Below are 17864 nucleotides of genomic sequence, written 5' to 3'. Positions count from 1 at the left end.
GAGAAATCACAAGTGAAACCCATAAGCAGAGATCCGACAAGAAACACCAATTCCAAACTGTAAAGTTTGGACATTTTGCATGGTTACTTCAACTCGAAAGAGAGCTCGAAAGCGCTGGAATCCTCATCGTTGCTGCCACGAGCAACCTAAACTAAGGCCAGCTTTGAAAACCTAAAGAAAAAACGCTTACAGCTTCTCTGAAGACTAGCACAAATATGAAACGGTTATAAGACAAATACATGTTGTGTCTTATTATTACAATATTACTTTTTTCATTTAATCATTGATGCGTTAAAGGATGAAGATAAACATGTTGGTGTCTTATTCTGCACCAAGGAAATTGATATAACTTTTTGTAGATACTCATTTTAAAAAATATCTTTTTTTGCCATTTATATTTTTGTCTTCTTATATACAATTACAATATGTTAAATTGACTTGGGGCATTTAAAAAAAATATATGTTGTCCATTTTTAATAATACATTATTCTATGTACAAAAATAACAAAATTCTAAACCCTAAAAAGTATTTCTAACAATTGATATACCTGTATACTAATTATATGATCAATTGTTTTACCTGTATACTAAAAGAAACAAAAAAAAATAAATTAAAACTAAAATGTGTATCCGGGTGCGTACGTACCCCAGATTTTCCTCTGGTTAATGTACGAGGAACAGCATAACATAGAACAATAATCTATCTAAACATAAGAAATAATCCAAAAAATGTAACATTAACAACAAACAAAAGCATTATGCGTTTTTATTTTTTTTTAAATGGAACTTTTAGGTCTGTCGCATCTAGTCTCCTTATACCCAAGACGAGCCTGTAAGTACCTCCTTTATTGGTTATTAACTTGCGATCTCCCTCCAAAGCATGTCGAACTATTGGGAGATAATTGTAATGTATGCAAACATTTCATGTTACATACTTTTTTATTGTATACTTAAAGACCATGACCCTCGATCACAAAGGTTGGCCATTAATCCACCGTTGAAACATGATAAAAGACTCATTTGGTTTATTCTCTACTGTGTGCCCACCTCCCTATAATAAAAAAAGTCTCAAAACAATTAGAAAATATTGTTGATTTAATGAAATGAGTAATTAAAATATTAAAATGAAACAAGAAGACTTGCTTTGACAGTAGCAAATGTCATCTTATTGGAATAAGTTCTCGTGTATCTGTCATGGAAAAAGACATGAATGGATGATTTTTACGGAAAGCTGCGAAATGATGGGAAAATGAATGAACTAGAAAAAGCTAAAAGACAACATATATATATATATACCCAGCGATTTGATCTTTTATCATCCAAGGTCTCCATTCATGAATGATGGAGTAATTTAGAGATTTTATCCATGCCTGAGTTGCAAGGAAAGGAACCACCAAATCATGATCACCACTGTTCAACCATAAACCGCACAAAAATTATAATCCCAAAAATTTGGTTGGTAGGAGTGGACATTTGAGAGAAACTATGGACACAAAAATTGGTTTCAATTTGATTTTGTCTTCGATCTTGATTTGAGAGAAACTAAAACCAAATAAATTCTATTTGTAATCTGGTTTGCTTCGTCTCAGCTGGATGCAATTCGGTTTAGTTTTGGTTTGGTTGGTTTTAGAAAAATACTTCAGAAATATAAAAAAATAATAATAATAAAAACAAAAAAAACACTCTTGTTGATTCGGTTTAGTTTTCTTCATTTTACTGACCAGTTTTACTTTTCCTTTTATTTGGGTTTAAAACTAAAATAATTAAAACTTTTGGTTTAGTTCAATTCACTAAACAATTTTTTTTTCCTTTTATTTGGGTTTAAAGTAAAATATTGTCAAAATTGTTTGGTTTAAGTCATATTTTGGTTTAGTTCTCTGATTGTGAAATTTTGGATCAGGTTCTTTAGAATTAAGTATCTAAGTCTTACTTGTAGATGAGAGATCGGTAGCCACTAATACTGTTATTCATATGGTATGGTACGCTGCTCTTGATGTCTTTGTCGTATGGGTTACTCCGATTACATCGCACCCATTCTCCTATTCCTATACTCCCCTTTAATCATATATCGTCAATAGTTTAGATTTTTTCTCTTTATACTATCACCACACTTTATCAATGATCTTTACATACCTTTTTAATATGAAGAGCATCGCGAACACTCTCATCGTTGGCCCAAAAGCTAAGGAGATAATATGGATATAGCTGCAAAAACAACCGTAAGAATATGTTTCTTCGAATTTGAAGTAATATATAAATGACAGTTATGCAACTCTTTTACTGTTTTATATGAACAAATGATGTATTACTTACAAAGCAATCAGAAGATGTCATGTTGCAATCTGGTAATAATATATTAAAATTCATTCAGTTTGTCGGTACACTGTAAATTTAAAAAAAAAAAAAATCTGAATTAGATAATTAATCACTATCTGATAAGTTACTGAACATCGACCAAATTTGCAAGTGTGTGTACCTTATGGTATTCCTCAACAAGTTTCAAACATTTTGTGTTACTTGGATCCGCTTTGAAATAATTTCCTTTGCAGGCGCTCCTAATTGACTGTTTAAAAAACAATGTTTAGAACATTAGTTGTTGTATATCATTTAGAGTTTTTGAAAAATTGGCGAGGTTAACTTGACTCTTCGATACAAAACTCTCTAATTAATGAAAAATTTTAAGTAATTAAGCATGCCATATACCTCGTATAGTTCATCTGATATTAGTCCCATTCCATGAGAAAATGGAACGCGATACTTTTCGTCTTCTTCAAAATGTGTTATCGGGTTCCCGAGCACATATCCCTGTTTTTGGTAAGAATATATATAACTACCAGTCTCTCTTTTTTTTTGCCAACACATATCAGTTTATCATATTATTTGATCAGAACTTTAAAAATTTAACGTTAATATTCTGAGGAAAGTACAAATTATCAATTACCTGTAGATTTATAGGAGGTTCGCAACATATATAATTTCCTGCATTGCATCATAGTGTCTATGTTATTTCAAAGGTAGAGACTCTCGGTTGAACGATATTCAAAGAAAGTATGCGAGGATACCTTTTGAGATTTCTTGAACGAGGGCCGGAACAGTCATACCAGAGTAAGAATCTCCGGCAGCATAAAAAGGGTTTGAAGAAAACTGTGGATGTTTGTTTAGCCACTGAGAAAAAAAAAAGAAAAAGGCTCTTAAGTTTTGTCACTTTGTGTTTAAATAAGTTTTGAAAGTAAATAAAAATTCAAGCTATGCCAAATTTGACTTATTTGTATAGTAGATAAAGCGGAAAGTTTTAGTGAGTTCAACTAATTGCTATTTTTAAACTTGGGATATTACATTCTCCATTTTAGTTTAAGTATAGTTATATAAAGGGTATTATGCAAAAACACCTTCCAAGTCACCGTTATTTTTTTGCAACTTTATCTTCTACCTTCAAAAAATGCAAATTATTCATGCAAAGTATAAAATAACTCGCAATATACATGTCGTTATCACTGTCAAAATTTGTAAAATGTTGATAGATAATATATTTTGAAACCCCGACTATAAGGAGTCAAAATCTACATTTGTAATTTTGAAAATCTAATCTATTTGACCATAGAAACGTTTAGAAAATACGTTTAAAAGTAATATTTAATTATTTTTTACTTCATCAGATTAATCTACAATTTTGGAAAATAAAGTGCAAAATTGTAAACAAATGATGATTTAGAGGGGTTTTTGCACAAAACTTTTTCTTAAACTAATTTTGTTCCACAGAAAATAACATTTCAGGTTTTCAATATAAATATTTTAATATATATACTGTATATATATATATTGCAAAAACCCCTCTAAAATCATCATTTGTTGACCACTTGTGTAAAAAAATCCAAACTACATTTAGTATCGAAGGAAGGGCTTATTGTGTTAGTGCAAAAAAGACAAATGCTCGAGATAATAAATTAAGTTTGTCCTTTTACCTTTTGAAGAAACTCACGGATCCTCCTAACTTCGCCTGTGTCGCTAGGCTTATCAATTAGTGGGGTTCTCGAGTAGGAGAAGCCAGTTCTAACAGGCTGATCCAAAAATATTATGTTCGCCATCTGAAGAAAATGATCAAAAAAATTGATTCATCATTGGGTTTTTGATTAACATATATATGAACACACCTTCTTTCTACCTTTGTCCACGAGTATGTAGTAGAGACCAAAGAAGGAACACTTCCATTGTAAACCTCGGACTTGAAAGCCAGAGGTCCTAAGAAAGAAAAGAAAACCACAGGTCCTGATATATCCTTAGATCGAGCAAGAAGCAAAAAAATATAGATTTTACCATTCTCGAAAAAGAGGCCAGTGTTAGAAGAACATCCAGGTCCTCCATTTAACCAGAGAAGCAGAGGGTCTTCTTCTGGATTGTTCTCCGACTTGATAAAGTAGTAGAACAATTGCATTTCTTCTTTCTCACCAATACCAATGTACCTTCATTCAGAAGAATGACTAATTACAAACTCCAAACTCACAAACAAAATTGCATTACTTAGAAGAAAATAAATAAATGAAGAGGCATTTAACAAACCCGGTTTCGAGTTCGAAAGGAAGAGGGCCTTCAAAACCTGGAAGAAACTTGACGATAGAGCCAGAATCAACATGATTCAAGGTAAACAGAAGGAAAAGCAGCAATTTTAGTGTTAATTTCATTCTCTCTCAGTTTCCAAAGATTAGAACAATGATCTTTACCATCTTAAAGCGTTTCACAAAATATATATATATTTTAAATGCCAATAATAGAGGGTTTGGTGATGCTTTATAAAATGTGGGGTCGCTAGATCCACGTTGCAGACTGAAGAGTCATATGTAGGACAGTATATTTTCTGTAGATATTATTAATTTTCGAACCCTTTATTTTACTCTCGGTCTAACAAAAAAATTGATTCGATAGATGGAAATACAAAGACAACGAAAATAAATAATATCTACTGAACCGTAGTCTTTGAACGAAAGTATTGGTTTGCCAAAAAAAAGATGGATCAATGTCAACAAGAACAAAACCGATCGATTTTTTCACATCTCAATGTATTATTTATGCTAGTAGCTTTAGTTTTATTTTAAAAGATTATCTTGCGGACATATTTTAAAGGATTATGTCGAAACACGATTTAGAAATTTGGAATATAAAACAACGGGCACAATAATATTTTTGTGTGACTTTCGTAGCCTAACAATCCCTTCATATACATTAATATTAGAAATTTATTTGGAGAAACTATTCTAAAGAAAAATTCAAAGCACTTATTGTTGTGTTTATGTATATTTTTTAAAGAAATTTTTACTTATCTTCCATATTTCCCATGTCATGGTGGATCGACGTTTTAACATCTCAATGTATCATTTCTGTTTATATCTTTAATTCTGTATCAGCGGACCATCAAGCGGACATATTCTATAGGATTGCGTCGAACCACATTTTAGAAATTTGGAATACAAAACCATTGGCAGAATGTTATTCGACGAATGGTTTTGTGCCAGAATATTTTACATGCATGTCCTAATAATTTCAGAATCCACAAACATTGCTTAGAAACATTAAACCGATTTGTTATTGTGAGGTCAAATTGTATCACAATTAAATACAAATAAATTGATTATTTGATTATAAGAGCTAAAGATGCATTCAGAATGTTTAGATGTATAAAGATTTATTATCATTTCGTTCTAAAACTGACAAGAACCCACAAATATTGTTTAGAAACAGTTAACTGTTTCTTATGGTCGTAAGAGTTATAGATACATTTGGATTGTTTAGAGATGTGTTATGTATATATTATTCATGAAATGTGATCTATTACTATTTTTTCTCCATTCGTATTCATTTTTTTAATTAATATGTTCCGTATTTTTAGGTGGACCACTTCCACTTTGACAATAATGATTTTAAAGGGACGATCAGATCTAGATAGCATCTTGTTTTAAATGAAGCACAATGACCAATAAATTATAAACTGAAAAATGCTGATGATTACAAATATTTCATAAATGGACAGCTGTGGACCACATTTGGATAAAATAAAAACGTAGCTATGACTAAATCTTTGGTTTATTACTGGATTTTGATGTGTATAAGTAAATCTTAGTTTGAATCGTGGTATTATTATCCGATACTTGAACGAGTTTCTGATTATCTGAGATTACCTGAATGAAAAACTAAATATTTATATCGATTATATCAGATATAAAAACAAGTATCTTGTTACCTAATTGTTCGAATGGGCCAAGTTAACCGAGAGAAAAATGCAGGAGGGATAGACCTTCACATCATGTTTGTTTAATTAATTCAATGTATCAAATTTATACATTACCACCTAGCTGGTTGGTTAACACTTTGTATACTACTTCTCTATATTAATAAAAGTTGGATGTTAAAAAAATATTCGAATGTGTATCTGAATACCTGAAATATTTATATATTTTATCTGGTTTTTGCATCATAATATATCCAAAATTTAACCTAATCTTCAAACCACACTGTCCAAGTGTTATTCGAATAAGGATTTTGTGTCCGGGTTACTGACTTTTGTGTCCTAATGATCTCTTTGTGTGCATATTTTGGATATTGATTTTGGGTAATTATCCAATATAATTAAAAATTCAAAACGGAGAATCTTTTAGGAATTTGATTTTAAATATTTGTAAAAAATTTAAAGAGAATCTTTCTCATCTTACATGTTTTTCCAATTTATGGTGCATCGACGTTTTACATCTCAATGTATCAATTCTGCTAATATGTTTAATTATGTTTTGACATATCATCTTGTGACGAATCATATTTTAGAAATTAGGAATACAAAAGCATTGGCAGAGTTACCCGAACAAATCGTTTTATGTGTTAATGTAAAATATCTTTTTCCCATGTCAAAGTATTAAGTAATATATAAAAAGTTAAGGTCTCTTCACTCATTGCCAATTAGTTTTGAGTTAATAGTTTTGAGTTAAAAGTTCACAGTAAAGCCTGAATTTAATATGGTATCAGAGCAGGTTGTTTCTTGGGTTATCCCATGGATGTTGTTTCCACATATGCCCACACTTCAGATGATCATGCTTGAACATGAGGGAAGTGTTAATGTAAAATATTCCACATCGAAAAGATGTGAAAAGATTAAGTAATATATAAAAAGTTAGGACATCTCCACTCATTACCAATTGGTTTTGAGTTAGAAACGGACAGTAAAACCCTAATTTAATATTATGCAATGGCTTTTGACTTTCTTCTCCTAATAATCCCTTCGTATATATACATAATACTTCGTGACAAAAATATATATATATACATAATACTGAAAATTGATTTGGTCTAACTAGAAGAAAAAAGAATATATATCATCTTGCACATTTCCCATGTATTGGTGGATCGAGTCTTTCACATCTCGATATATCATTTATGCTAATATTTTTTAATTTTGTTTCATCATATTAACTTGCGAGCATATTGTAAAGGATTGTGTCGAAGCACATTTAAGAAATTTACAACTATTGGTATATTCAAAACATAGTTTTAATTCAAAACACTTATTGTCTGAGTACTTGTATATTTTTAAACATAATAATTTGTAATGTGAAAATGTCAATCCACAACTAAATTGTTACCCAATTCTGATACTGCAGGGAGGTAGTGACAGATCTAATTGTAGATGGAGAGCTGTTTAATTTTTTTTTCAGTGTTGCAGAGATGTTGCTTCTTCTATCCAATATTTCAGTGTTGAAAGCTTATATTCTAACAACAACTGAGATTTACATATTTTTACGATGATATATGGTATCTCTTTATATTTGATAGTGTCACAATGAAGGCTCCACCAAAAAAGCTACATAACTTTAGACTTTAGAGAGAGAGGGCTCTTAATTTTTTTTTTGGTCAAAGAGAGGGCTCTTAATTAAGTTTAAAAATACAGTATGGTCCACTTTCTTCTCTGTTCTTTCACTTTTTTAATCGTTCGTCACTCTTCTTTTTTCTCGGCAAGTCTCGGTCTAGTCCAAGTTTTTGTTTTTGTTTTTGGTTTTGATAACATGGATTCATCTCAAGAACAAAAAAACAAAAGAAATAGATGAGTAGATTAATTGTCATTAGCCTATTTAACACAAACTTAGTCAACAATGTAAAAAAACGAAAAAAATAAATGCAAAAAGGCAAAAGCTTTGTGAAAATTTTGCATGTGTCAATAATAACTTCTGTTTCTATAAGAGCAAGATTTTTATCGGCATTATGTCTTCAATCACACAGGTATTTTCTTCAAGCCAACAGCGATCGGCATGCCCAAGAAGCCAACGAGTATGCTGAAGAACCATTGGACTATTGTAAGTGGTGTGGTGCTTGCAAATGTGCCCAAGAACTCAATGATTATGATCTGAAAGAAAACTGTTGCACCAATAACAACCACAAAGACATAGTTGTCGAGTATGCCTTTCAAAACATCGATCTCTTCCATCTCCCGCGAGTTTACTTCATTGAAGACCTGTAACATCAACAACAATCCACACAATTTATCATACCACAAAAGCTTCAAGTGATTCTAAGTTATGAGTATTTTACCTGACAGAAGACAAAGCAGTTGAAGATAAGTGTGTTCAATACAAGAGTAGAGTCAGGACCAACAAGACCAAACATAGACTTCCCTTTGGCCTGTAGGAACCAAATGATAACGAATTGGTACAAGGATTGTCCTAAGATGTTTCTCCACATCACGTTGGTAATGAAATTCCCTCTCCTCCCAACTGGCATACGCTTCATTAGCTCGTTGTTCGGAGGCTCTGTAGCTAGAGCAAGAGCTCCAAGTGTGTCCATTATCATGTTGACCCAAAGTAGTTGAACAGCAGTTAGAGGAGCACTTCCTATGAATTAATGCATAAACAAAGTAAAGATGGAAACTACAATAGAACAAAATAGTAGAAAATAAAAAATTTAAATAAAACTGAATCAGCCTATTCCTTTAAATTACCAGTCAAGCAAGCTGAAGAGAAGTTAACAATGAGTGCAACAACATTGACTGTTAACTGAAACTGCACAAACTTCTGAATGTTAATGTAAACAGAACGTCCCCACTTCGCCACCGTAACGATTGTGCTGAAATTGTCGTCTAGAATGATGACATCTGCGCTCTCTTTTGCTACCTAAAATAGTTTTCAAAAAAAGTTTGAGTCGTTTTCATAATTATTAACATTAGTCTTTTTTCGATATATCATACTCACTTCAGTTCCGGCAATCCCCATAGCTAATCCTATGTCCGCCTCGTGGAGTGCTGGTGCATCGTTTGTACCATCACCAGTCACAGCAACAACTTCATCAAAAGTGGTCCTTAACTGCTTCACGAGTGTATGCTTGTCCATGGGCGACGAACGAGCCATCACCTTGTAAGAAAAACAAAATCTGGTTTAAGTCATAGAATAATATAAAGCGAAGTTTAAAAAGGTTAAATGTTTTTTTTAAAAGGTTAAATCAAAAAACGGTACCTGAATCTTGGGAATGAGTTCAAGCATCTCTTCTTGATTTTTTTCTCTAAAGACAGGACCTTCAATGGCTATACCATCATAAGTGAGGATACCACATTCCCTAGCAATAGCTTTTGCGGTATTAATGTTATCTCCTGTAACCATTCTCACCATAATACCCGCACGGCGACAAAGCTCCACGGACTCCCTGACTCCAGGACGAACAGGGTCTTTGATACCAACAATCCCTATGCAAGTAAACCCTGAGGCCGGAATGCCTTCATCCGGGGAAAACCCGTTTTCGATATCCATATAGGCAAGGCAAAGTGTACGAAGAGCTTCATTTGCAAAGTCATTGATTGTAACATTCAAGTACTTGATAGATTCATCATCAAGCGGAACAACCTCACCGCTTGAGTTGATAACTTTATCGCAAGCTGCTAATACAATCTCGGAAGCTCCTTTGGTGTGAGCGCGAATACGTCCTCCTTCAGGGAGCTCAATGACTACTCCCATTCTTTTCTTTGTTGAGTTAAAAGGCTCAACTTTGATAACTTTGTAAGATTGTCTCTCTTCTTGAAACTTACCTCCAAGAGAGAGTCCTAATTCTAATATAGCAGTCTCAGTTGGTGTTCCCAATATCTCTGTCTTCCCATGTTCGTTCACAACAACTTCCCCACCAGTATTATTAAAAATTGATTGGAGCAATAGTTTCAAAGCAGCTTCAGGAATCTCAGACTGCAAGCAAGAACTTTTGCTAGCCACATCTTGAACACTCATACAAATGCAAGATTTCACAACAGTCATGTGATTTGTTGTTAATGTACCAGTCTTGTCACTACAAATAGTAGTTGCAGATCCCATTGTCTCACAAGCTGCCAAATGTCGAACAAGCGCTTTATCATTCATCATCTTCTTCATCGCAAACGCGAGGCTAAGTGTAACAGCTAATGGTAAACCTTCAGGAACCGCAACAACAACAATAGTCACAGCAATAGCAAAATATTCCAAAAGCTCTAACGCTTCATCTCCAGACCATCTCCAGTGAGTTCCCAATGAAACCTTCCTCATAAACATTCCTTGCACCAAAACCGCAAAGGTGACAATAGCGAAGAAAAGACCAATTTTACCAATGATGGTTGCAACTCCATTAAGTTTCACCTGCAATGGAGTTTCATCATCCCCTCCTTCACTAAGAGTTGCCATTAGCTTTCCCCATTGAGTTCTCATCCCAACTGTCGTAACCAACATCTTACATGACCCATCTTGAACTTTGGTTCCAGAGAGAAGGAAAGGGTTTTGTGCACTCACCATCACAGGCTCACTCTCTCCTGTCAGACTCGATTCATCTATGACAACAGAGAAACCCGAGAGGAAAAGACCATCCGCAGGAACTTGATCTCCGATAGCAAGATGAACAACGTCACCAGGGAGCAAATCATATATAGACATCTTCTGTCTAAACCCGTTTCGCGTAACTTGAACAGTAATCTTCTTTTTCTCCTTATCCAAATCTCGAAACTGCAAAGACTGTCTGTAATCACTTGTTGCTGTCACAAACACAACCAAAAGGATACTAGCAACAATTCCAAGACCATCATGTGAGCCTTGAGGCCATCCTTCAGTTGCAATACCAACTATCAAAGACACGAAAGCACAAACTCCTAAAATCATAAGAGTCATGTCTTGAAGTGCTTCCCAAACAAACACCCAAAAACTCCTCAGTTCACTCTCTGCAAACTTGTTGATTCCAAAAAGCTCTTGTCGCTTGCTCAACTGGTCAGATTCATTTGTTGAGAGACCAGCATTGGGACATGCCTTAAGCTTACCTGAAAGACCATCAACTCCACCATGGAACTTAAGCTTCTTCACATCATGACCTTCAACTATTGATCCCAACTCATCCGCACAAATCTCAAACCCTGCAGCTTTAACTTCTTCAGGAACCTTGTAGTCACTTGGAGAAACACCTGAAAAAACAAAAAGTTCAAAATCAAGAACAATACACTTTTTGAAACAAATGCCAAAAATAAATAATAATAAAAGCTCTAAAGTTTCCTCTGTCTCAGATTAATTACTCACCAGAGATAAACTGGAATGCGGCTTTTGACACAAGAACTGCAACCCTTAATTTCTCCTGTATATATATACCAAATTATTAAATAATATTTTGAGGGGAAATAAAATAAGTTACAGAAAAAGAGAAAGCTATAAACTCAATCTCAAGTTAGATGCGTTACAATGTTGGGTANAAAAAAAAAAAAAAAAAAAAAAAAAAAAAAAAAAAAAAAAAAAAAAAAAAAAAAAAAAAAATCAGTAAATTATAGAGTTAATATCCATTTTTTCTTTGAAAAGAATTTGGATATTAAAAAATTATATATATATATATATATATATAAGGTAAACACAGTGAAAACCGAAAAAAAAAAATCTAAGGAGCCAAATAGTTTTAAAATGTTTAAAAAGCTACCATACAGTTTTTAAAAACCTTGGAATGGTTACATAATCTCAAATTTTTGTAAAATCAATAGACATAAAAGAAGATAGACCTGGTTGGTACGACGCATGGCAGCGGCTTCGTAACGCTTGGAGATATTGGCTGTGAAGCGAAACCGACGTTTCGGGTTCTTGACGACGCTGCAAAGATTCCGCCATTTTTCGAGCACTTCCTCCGACGAATGCTTCGCCTTAACGTCGAAATTCGAGTTGAGGTAACTCTCCATTTCGCTTTTCCAGCTTCAATGTTTTGTTAACAAAACGTATTGGAAGAAAAAATGTGGGAGAGAAAGAAAGAAGCATGCAGAAGAATCGCAAATTAAATGGAGGAATAATATACAAAGGCGAGTTTTAAGATCTGTGGTTTTTATTTTAAGCTTTGAGAAATTGGACCCAGTCCTTGTGTTATGCTAAGCCAAAACTCTCTTTCATGCTTTCCTTGAATTAAGCTAAGTCGAGTCCTTTTTATTTCGTGAGCTCAACTATCTCAATCAAAGCGAAAACATTCGATTCTTTTTATATATTTTTAAAAACAAACATGCAATAGTATATGGATTATGAGCGTTAAAATTATATAGTTGATACATTCATGCAGGACATGAAGCGCAGAAGCGTACACTATGGGTTATATCATAAATATCATTCTTGTTAAAGATTAAAATATCGGAGGATTCGTGAAGAGAAGTGGCGGGTAATTGTAAATACGTTGTTTAATCGTTATGCTTTAAAACTAAATGAATAGAAATCAGTGTTCTTGGTCTTTCCTTCTTGGAACTTGTAAGGAACACGTGAAAATCTAGAACACTTGCAATGATGACTTTTAAAAGTTCACATAAGTTAGTCTCAACTTTATTGGCCATAAAAATCTAGATTTTCACATATGTTCTAACCCCCAGCCAATAAATTTCAGTGTCGGCTATGAATATTGCGATAAGATCAAATTCAAACAACGGATGTATTAGTTCAAAACCTCATACTATACATAAAGCAAGCATATAACTCTTATATTCAAAACTGCATCAGATGTACCTTTCCTAAATAATGAGATACTATCAATAAAATGCTCATGGAACATAATGAACCTTTGTAGGACATAAATTAGAAGTAAGTAATTAAATTTTATTTTATTTGGTTGTAGGAGATGGAGAAGAAGTGTGAAACTGAGGATTGTTTGATGAAAACGACGTCGGATGCTCACCTCGATTACATCTACACCCAAACAGTTCCTTCTAAACCGCAAGCACTTAAATCCAATCCTTAATTAAGTATATTCAATCAGTATTTCATATGTTATGTTGTGATATAGTATCCTTCTTTATGAATTAATGTTCTCTAATAAAGACTTAAATCAGCGTGAAATAATATTATGTGACATTGTGTTATTTCTATTATACGTCCTTGACCATAATATTAGAGCTTATTCTTTTGTGTTAGTGTCATCTTTTTGTTGACAAGTGATTCCCACGTGAAAACTCACTAACAAAGAGAGGCAAAGTTCCATAGGGCTTATGAGTAAAGGGTCCGAGTTTGGGTAGAATCCAATCGGATTCGGGTTTCCGGATTTATGAATTGGATATTCAATATGGTAATTGTACAACATTCAGTTCGGTTCTTGTCGGATTCGAGTCCGTTCGGAAGACAAATTTGAGGATTCTATACCCGAAACAACTGAAACCAAAAATAAACTTCGAATAAATTTGGCTAAACTTTGACAAATATTAAAAAAAAAAAGAATTTGGATATTTTGGTTATTTAAATATAAAATTAATTGATATATTTGGATTTTATAATTTTAATTTTGGATAATTAGATTATATTACAGTTAAATATCGTTGGCTCTTTGGATCCGACTTTCTTGCTCAGTTCTAGTTTTTTTTTTATTAATTTTGAATTTTTGGGACGTTACATTTTTATAATAATGAATTATAACAAATGAATAATATAGTTGCAACTAGGAACAGCGGAATCTACACCTGTTTGCATCCATAACATTTGCAAACTGGTTTTGACCGCTCAATTCCACATTTGCCGCTGCTATAAACACCATCAAGGGTGCAGTCTCGTGTGCATATACTATCAATACAAAAATCAGGTGACACATATGCGACTCGACCCTCATTACATGGCGGCTGCTCAGTCTTTACTCTTGATATTCCTACTGCATTATATAAAGAAACATTCAAATCCCTTTATTAGAATTTTATATACTTAAAATATTCAAAATTATATATATATATATATATATATTGAAAATTATTTGGGTTTTGATAGATAAACTTTAGGTTTAAGAGTTTAAAACATATACTTAAGCAAAAAAATTAATATCTAGAAAAATAATATTTTTATACATAAAATAAAAATTAATTTACTTGAAAAGAATACACACTAGTCGAGATATAAAACACATATCAATATACAGTACCTGTCAAAATCAAGAAAATCACCAGATAAGTGATGAAACCAGTGGCATGTACCCCTTTAGCCATTTTTACTGCCAACTTCTTCTTGTTTCGTTCTTTTTGATGGAATATATATTAAGAATATATACTTAATATATATTACATATGTAGAATATATATTACATATCCTATTGCTGGATATAAAGATCTTTTCTTCTAAAAGTAGAAAGAAAATATTTAGCTACAAATTAGTTAAGAACGAAGAAAAATTATAGATTAGATTTAATGACCGCGTCAAGATTTATGACCACGTTAGGTTTAAATGGTAAGATATATATATTGTGTGCATTTATTGAAGATTTGTTGAGGAATTTAGAGGGAAAAAATGTTAAATCATTTCAAAATTTGAAGAATTCTTGAGGAATTGCTGGAAGTTTTCAAGAATGTTTAGATATTACTATAATAGTCTTTTTCCTTTTTGTTTTAATTTAAAAACTAATTACTATTGAAACTCAAAAAATAATTTTAATAGTAAATGTTTTTAGTAAAATATTTGTAAAGTGTAGATAAATATAATTAGAATATTGTTTTGTCAACATCTTCTCCAAAACCGCATCCGGCTAAACTCAATTCTTAATTATACTCAACTTCATTATCAAATACACCTAAAATGCTCATGGAACATAGTGAACGTTTGAAGGAAATAATTTAGAACTTAAAATTTTATTTGATTTGTTAGAAGAAGTTGGAGAAGAAGTGGTAAACCTAAGGATTTGTTGATAAAAACGACTTCGGATAGTCACCTCTACATCTTCGATATTTAGTAATAAAATTCTAAAATATTATATTGAGAAAAAATCGTTTTTGATGAATGATGAATTATAAATGAATAATATTGTTACAACTAGAGTATACACTTTTTACATCCATAACATTTGCAAACTGGTTTTGACCGCTCAAATTTACATTTGCCCATGCGGTACACACCAGCAAGGGTGCAGTCTTGTGACCCGGTTCGCTGATTCTGGAAATAATGTTGATTCATTCAAAAGTCGACAGAATCTTAGACATTCAGCGAAAATTTTCTGTGTCAATTACATTCTTCTCAGACACTCTCAAGAGCCAAACTGAAATGAACGAACAACAGAGATCCCACTCCTGTCTGGCAATAACTTCTTCATGTAATACTTCGATTTCCTCGAAAGATTAATTCTTTCTCGCCTTGCCTCTGGTATCATCTCGATTGAACATTCCTGAAACCCGCGTCTCACAAACCAGTCAGCTGTTCTCGTTGTTAGCAGAAAAAGCATCTCAAGTCCGAGAGCTGACGCTTTTTTCTCAATGTAATCTGCAAAAAATTTGATAGTCTAAGAAACTGATTTTTCTTTTAACTGTAGATTGTAAACACAACACTCAAAAGTTTTATGATCATACCGAGCAATTTATCTCCCTGTCCTTGTCCACGGCAATCTGATGAAACCGCAATAGCTGCAACTTCTCCACACTTTTCTTTAAAGAAAGGGAACAAAGCCGCACAAGCAATAATCTGTCCTTCCCTTTCCACAACCACAAATGAATCCATAGCTCGCAGTAGCTGAACACAAAAAAAAAAAACTACTATACCTTTAATCCTAACAACAAAACAATAGACTTCGAACCTAAGGCTAAGGCTATGGGCTAAAAGGGAAACCTCTTCATCAGTTCTGCGAATTAAAGCCCCTGATTCTTCCAGAGGTTTGATTATTTTTCTAATTCCAGTAAGATCTTCCACTTTCGCTTCTCGGGTTCCTTCGTATACATCACTGTGACATTAAGGGCCAATAAGCTTTTGTGAGAAAGATTAAAACTTTGAATCGTCTGCTATTGAAAACGGTTGTGTATACCTTGCCACCATAGTCCCCATTCCATCTCTTTTGAAAAGCTCCAACAATAGCACTCCGCTTATAGTACCATCCAATAAGTGAACTCTTTTGACACCACCCTTCAACACATCTATACGTTAGAAAACTTTGAAGTAAACAAAATGAGCACAAGGGTTAGCTCAAGGACTCACTCTGCAGACGAACGCTGCTGCAGCCAGTTCAGAGAAATATCCGTTTAAGCGGCTAAGCCTTTCCTCACCGCCAATAGCAAAACCTCGATCCCCAGACCACAACCCGTTTCCGTTGTCAAATCCAACACCATTCTGAAAGGTTGGAGTGTGTTTTTCCCAAAATGGTCTCCCATTATAATTGTTGGGAGTCGTGACCATCCCATTGTAACCAAGAGGTTCAGGAAAACTACTTATCCCTCCATCCCCAACAGCCTTCACGTATTTGGCAGCTATCTCGCTTTGTTGTGCCCGTTTTCTGACTAACGTATCTGCTTCCTGAAGAGTCAAGAAGCGAACAAGATGTCCATTCTCATCCAGAACTGGACCGTCCATTATACAAATAAGCTTATCTGCTCCTATAGCTAAAGCACAAGCTGTAGCAACCTCATAGGTACTGCAGTGTAGAAGTAATGTCCCAGTATCAGAGTGAGATAACTAATGTCTTCAAGGTTTTAAGGTGTAAAATTTTACTAATAAAGAGAGCATACATACTTGCAATTTAAGACTTCTCCGGAACTGGAATGGCCCAAGTTCCTCAGTAAAACTACAGAACCACTATCAAGCCTCTCACGAATCCGATCAACATCTATCTTCTTCACTAAACCAGTAGCTCCAAAATCAACACCATCAACAACACCTCTTCTCTGGCATGCCAGATTAATCAGATCCAAAATGACAAAGAATCAACATTCAAACTAACATCTTAAGAAAGTTGAAAACTCACCTTTGCTGCAAAGAAGTTACCAGTGTCGACTCTAACACCCGTTTCATGCAAACGACTACTATCACCATGTCGGCGTATATTGTAGATGGAAGGTCCAGGAGATAGTTTGGCCTCAATCATCACAGATATTGCTCCCGCAGCTTCCTTGGCAGCCTGCAGAGATGCTGAGTCTGTAACTCTGTAACGACCCACATATGTTGGCTCGCGTCCTGCAACTCATACACCTTAGGCTCCTTCTGAACAAGCTCAAAGATTCATATTTATCACAATAAGGCCGCAAATTCGCCATCACTAACTGATGACATACCAGTACTTGGCACGGGCGATCAATTTTTCTAAATCACTAACATCTTATACACATCTAAACAAACCTAGAAAAGATAACTATAAGTGACTGAGAGGTTCAGAACAGGCAAACACAGCGACAAGCCAATAAGAAGATAAGTGGCAAGACTAATCATCTAACCTCTCTCAGCTAGAAGCTGGTCAATTTGCACTTGAGTTCCAGGAACTAGAACAAACCTTATGCCCAAGTGATGAAGAAATGCTATGTCCTGCACATATGTCAGTCAAAACGATTTCACTTTAGACTCCTCTGCACACAAAAAAAAAGTGAAATCTGAAGTAAATTAATCATAAACTGACGAACTTTATAAGCAAGACAAACAATCAAACACCTTGCGTGCATAAAA

General features: G+C 33.7%; 3 protein-coding genes and 1 pseudogene across 3 annotated transcripts in view; all 4 read right to left on the bottom strand.

Annotated features, from left to right (window-relative positions):
* Positions 594-4733, bottom strand: LOC104702830 (annotated as a pseudogene).
* LOC104702828 (putative calcium-transporting ATPase 7, plasma membrane-type) lies at positions 8096-12354 on the bottom strand. Its single transcript, XM_010418750.2, has 7 exons — positions 12011-12354; positions 11544-11598; positions 9483-11431; positions 9222-9380; positions 8972-9143; positions 8566-8864; positions 8096-8488 (listed from the first exon to the last, which is right to left on the bottom strand). Exons 1-7 carry the CDS (start codon positions 12182-12184, stop codon positions 8249-8251), a joined length of 3048 nt encoding a protein of 1015 aa, XP_010417052.1. The 5' UTR covers positions 12185-12354; the 3' UTR covers positions 8096-8248.
* LOC109125709 (putative defensin-like protein 191) lies at positions 13925-14443 on the bottom strand. The gene is made up of 2 exons (XM_019228201.1): positions 14380-14443; positions 13925-14115 (listed from the first exon to the last, which is right to left on the bottom strand). Exons 1-2 carry the CDS (start codon positions 14441-14443, stop codon positions 13925-13927), a joined length of 255 nt encoding a protein of 84 aa, XP_019083746.1.
* Positions 15252-17864, bottom strand: part of LOC104702827 (probable amino-acid acetyltransferase NAGS1, chloroplastic) — a 3171-nt gene continuing 558 nt past the window's right edge. The window contains exons 2-9 of the mRNA XM_010418749.2: positions 17639-17726; positions 17173-17381; positions 16941-17092; positions 16410-16842; positions 16240-16337; positions 16047-16158; positions 15791-15950; positions 15252-15704 (exon numbers count right to left, since the gene is read on the bottom strand). Of these exons, the coding sequence (XP_010417051.1) occupies positions 15472-15704; positions 15791-15950; positions 16047-16158; positions 16240-16337; positions 16410-16842; positions 16941-17092; positions 17173-17381; positions 17639-17726 (1485 nt within the window). The 3' untranslated portion in view covers positions 15252-15471. The remainder of the gene's footprint in view (positions 15705-15790; positions 15951-16046; positions 16159-16239; positions 16338-16409; positions 16843-16940; positions 17093-17172; positions 17382-17638; positions 17727-17864) is intronic.

The sequence above is a fragment of the Camelina sativa genome, chromosome 7 (genome assembly GCF_000633955.1).
Source record: "Camelina sativa cultivar DH55 chromosome 7, Cs, whole genome shotgun sequence".
Taxonomy (NCBI): Eukaryota; Viridiplantae; Streptophyta; class Magnoliopsida; order Brassicales; family Brassicaceae; genus Camelina; species Camelina sativa.
This window is presented reverse-complemented; position numbering and strand designations above follow the sequence as displayed.

Bases quoted from the DNA above. Each gene is read 5' to 3' on its own strand.
- LOC104702828 (XM_010418750.2), bottom strand. From the start codon at position 12,184: ATGGAGAGTTACCTCAACTCGAATTTCGACGTTAAGGCGAAGCATTCG. The intron at 11,599-12,010 runs GTCTATCTTCTT...ATATATATACAG, and splicing joins CCATGCGTCGTACCAACCAG to GAGAAATTAAGGGTTGCAGT. The intron at 8,865-8,971 runs GTAATTTAAAGG...ATTAATTCATAG, and splicing joins CTCTTCAGCTTGCTTGACTG to GAAGTGCTCCTCTAACTGCT.
- LOC109125709 (XM_019228201.1), bottom strand. From the start codon at position 14,443: ATGGCTAAAGGGGTACATGCCACTGGTTTCATCACTTATCTGGTGATT. The intron at 14,116-14,379 runs GTACTGTATATT...TATATAATGCAG, and splicing joins GATTTTCTTGATTTTGACAG to TAGGAATATCAAGAGTAAAG.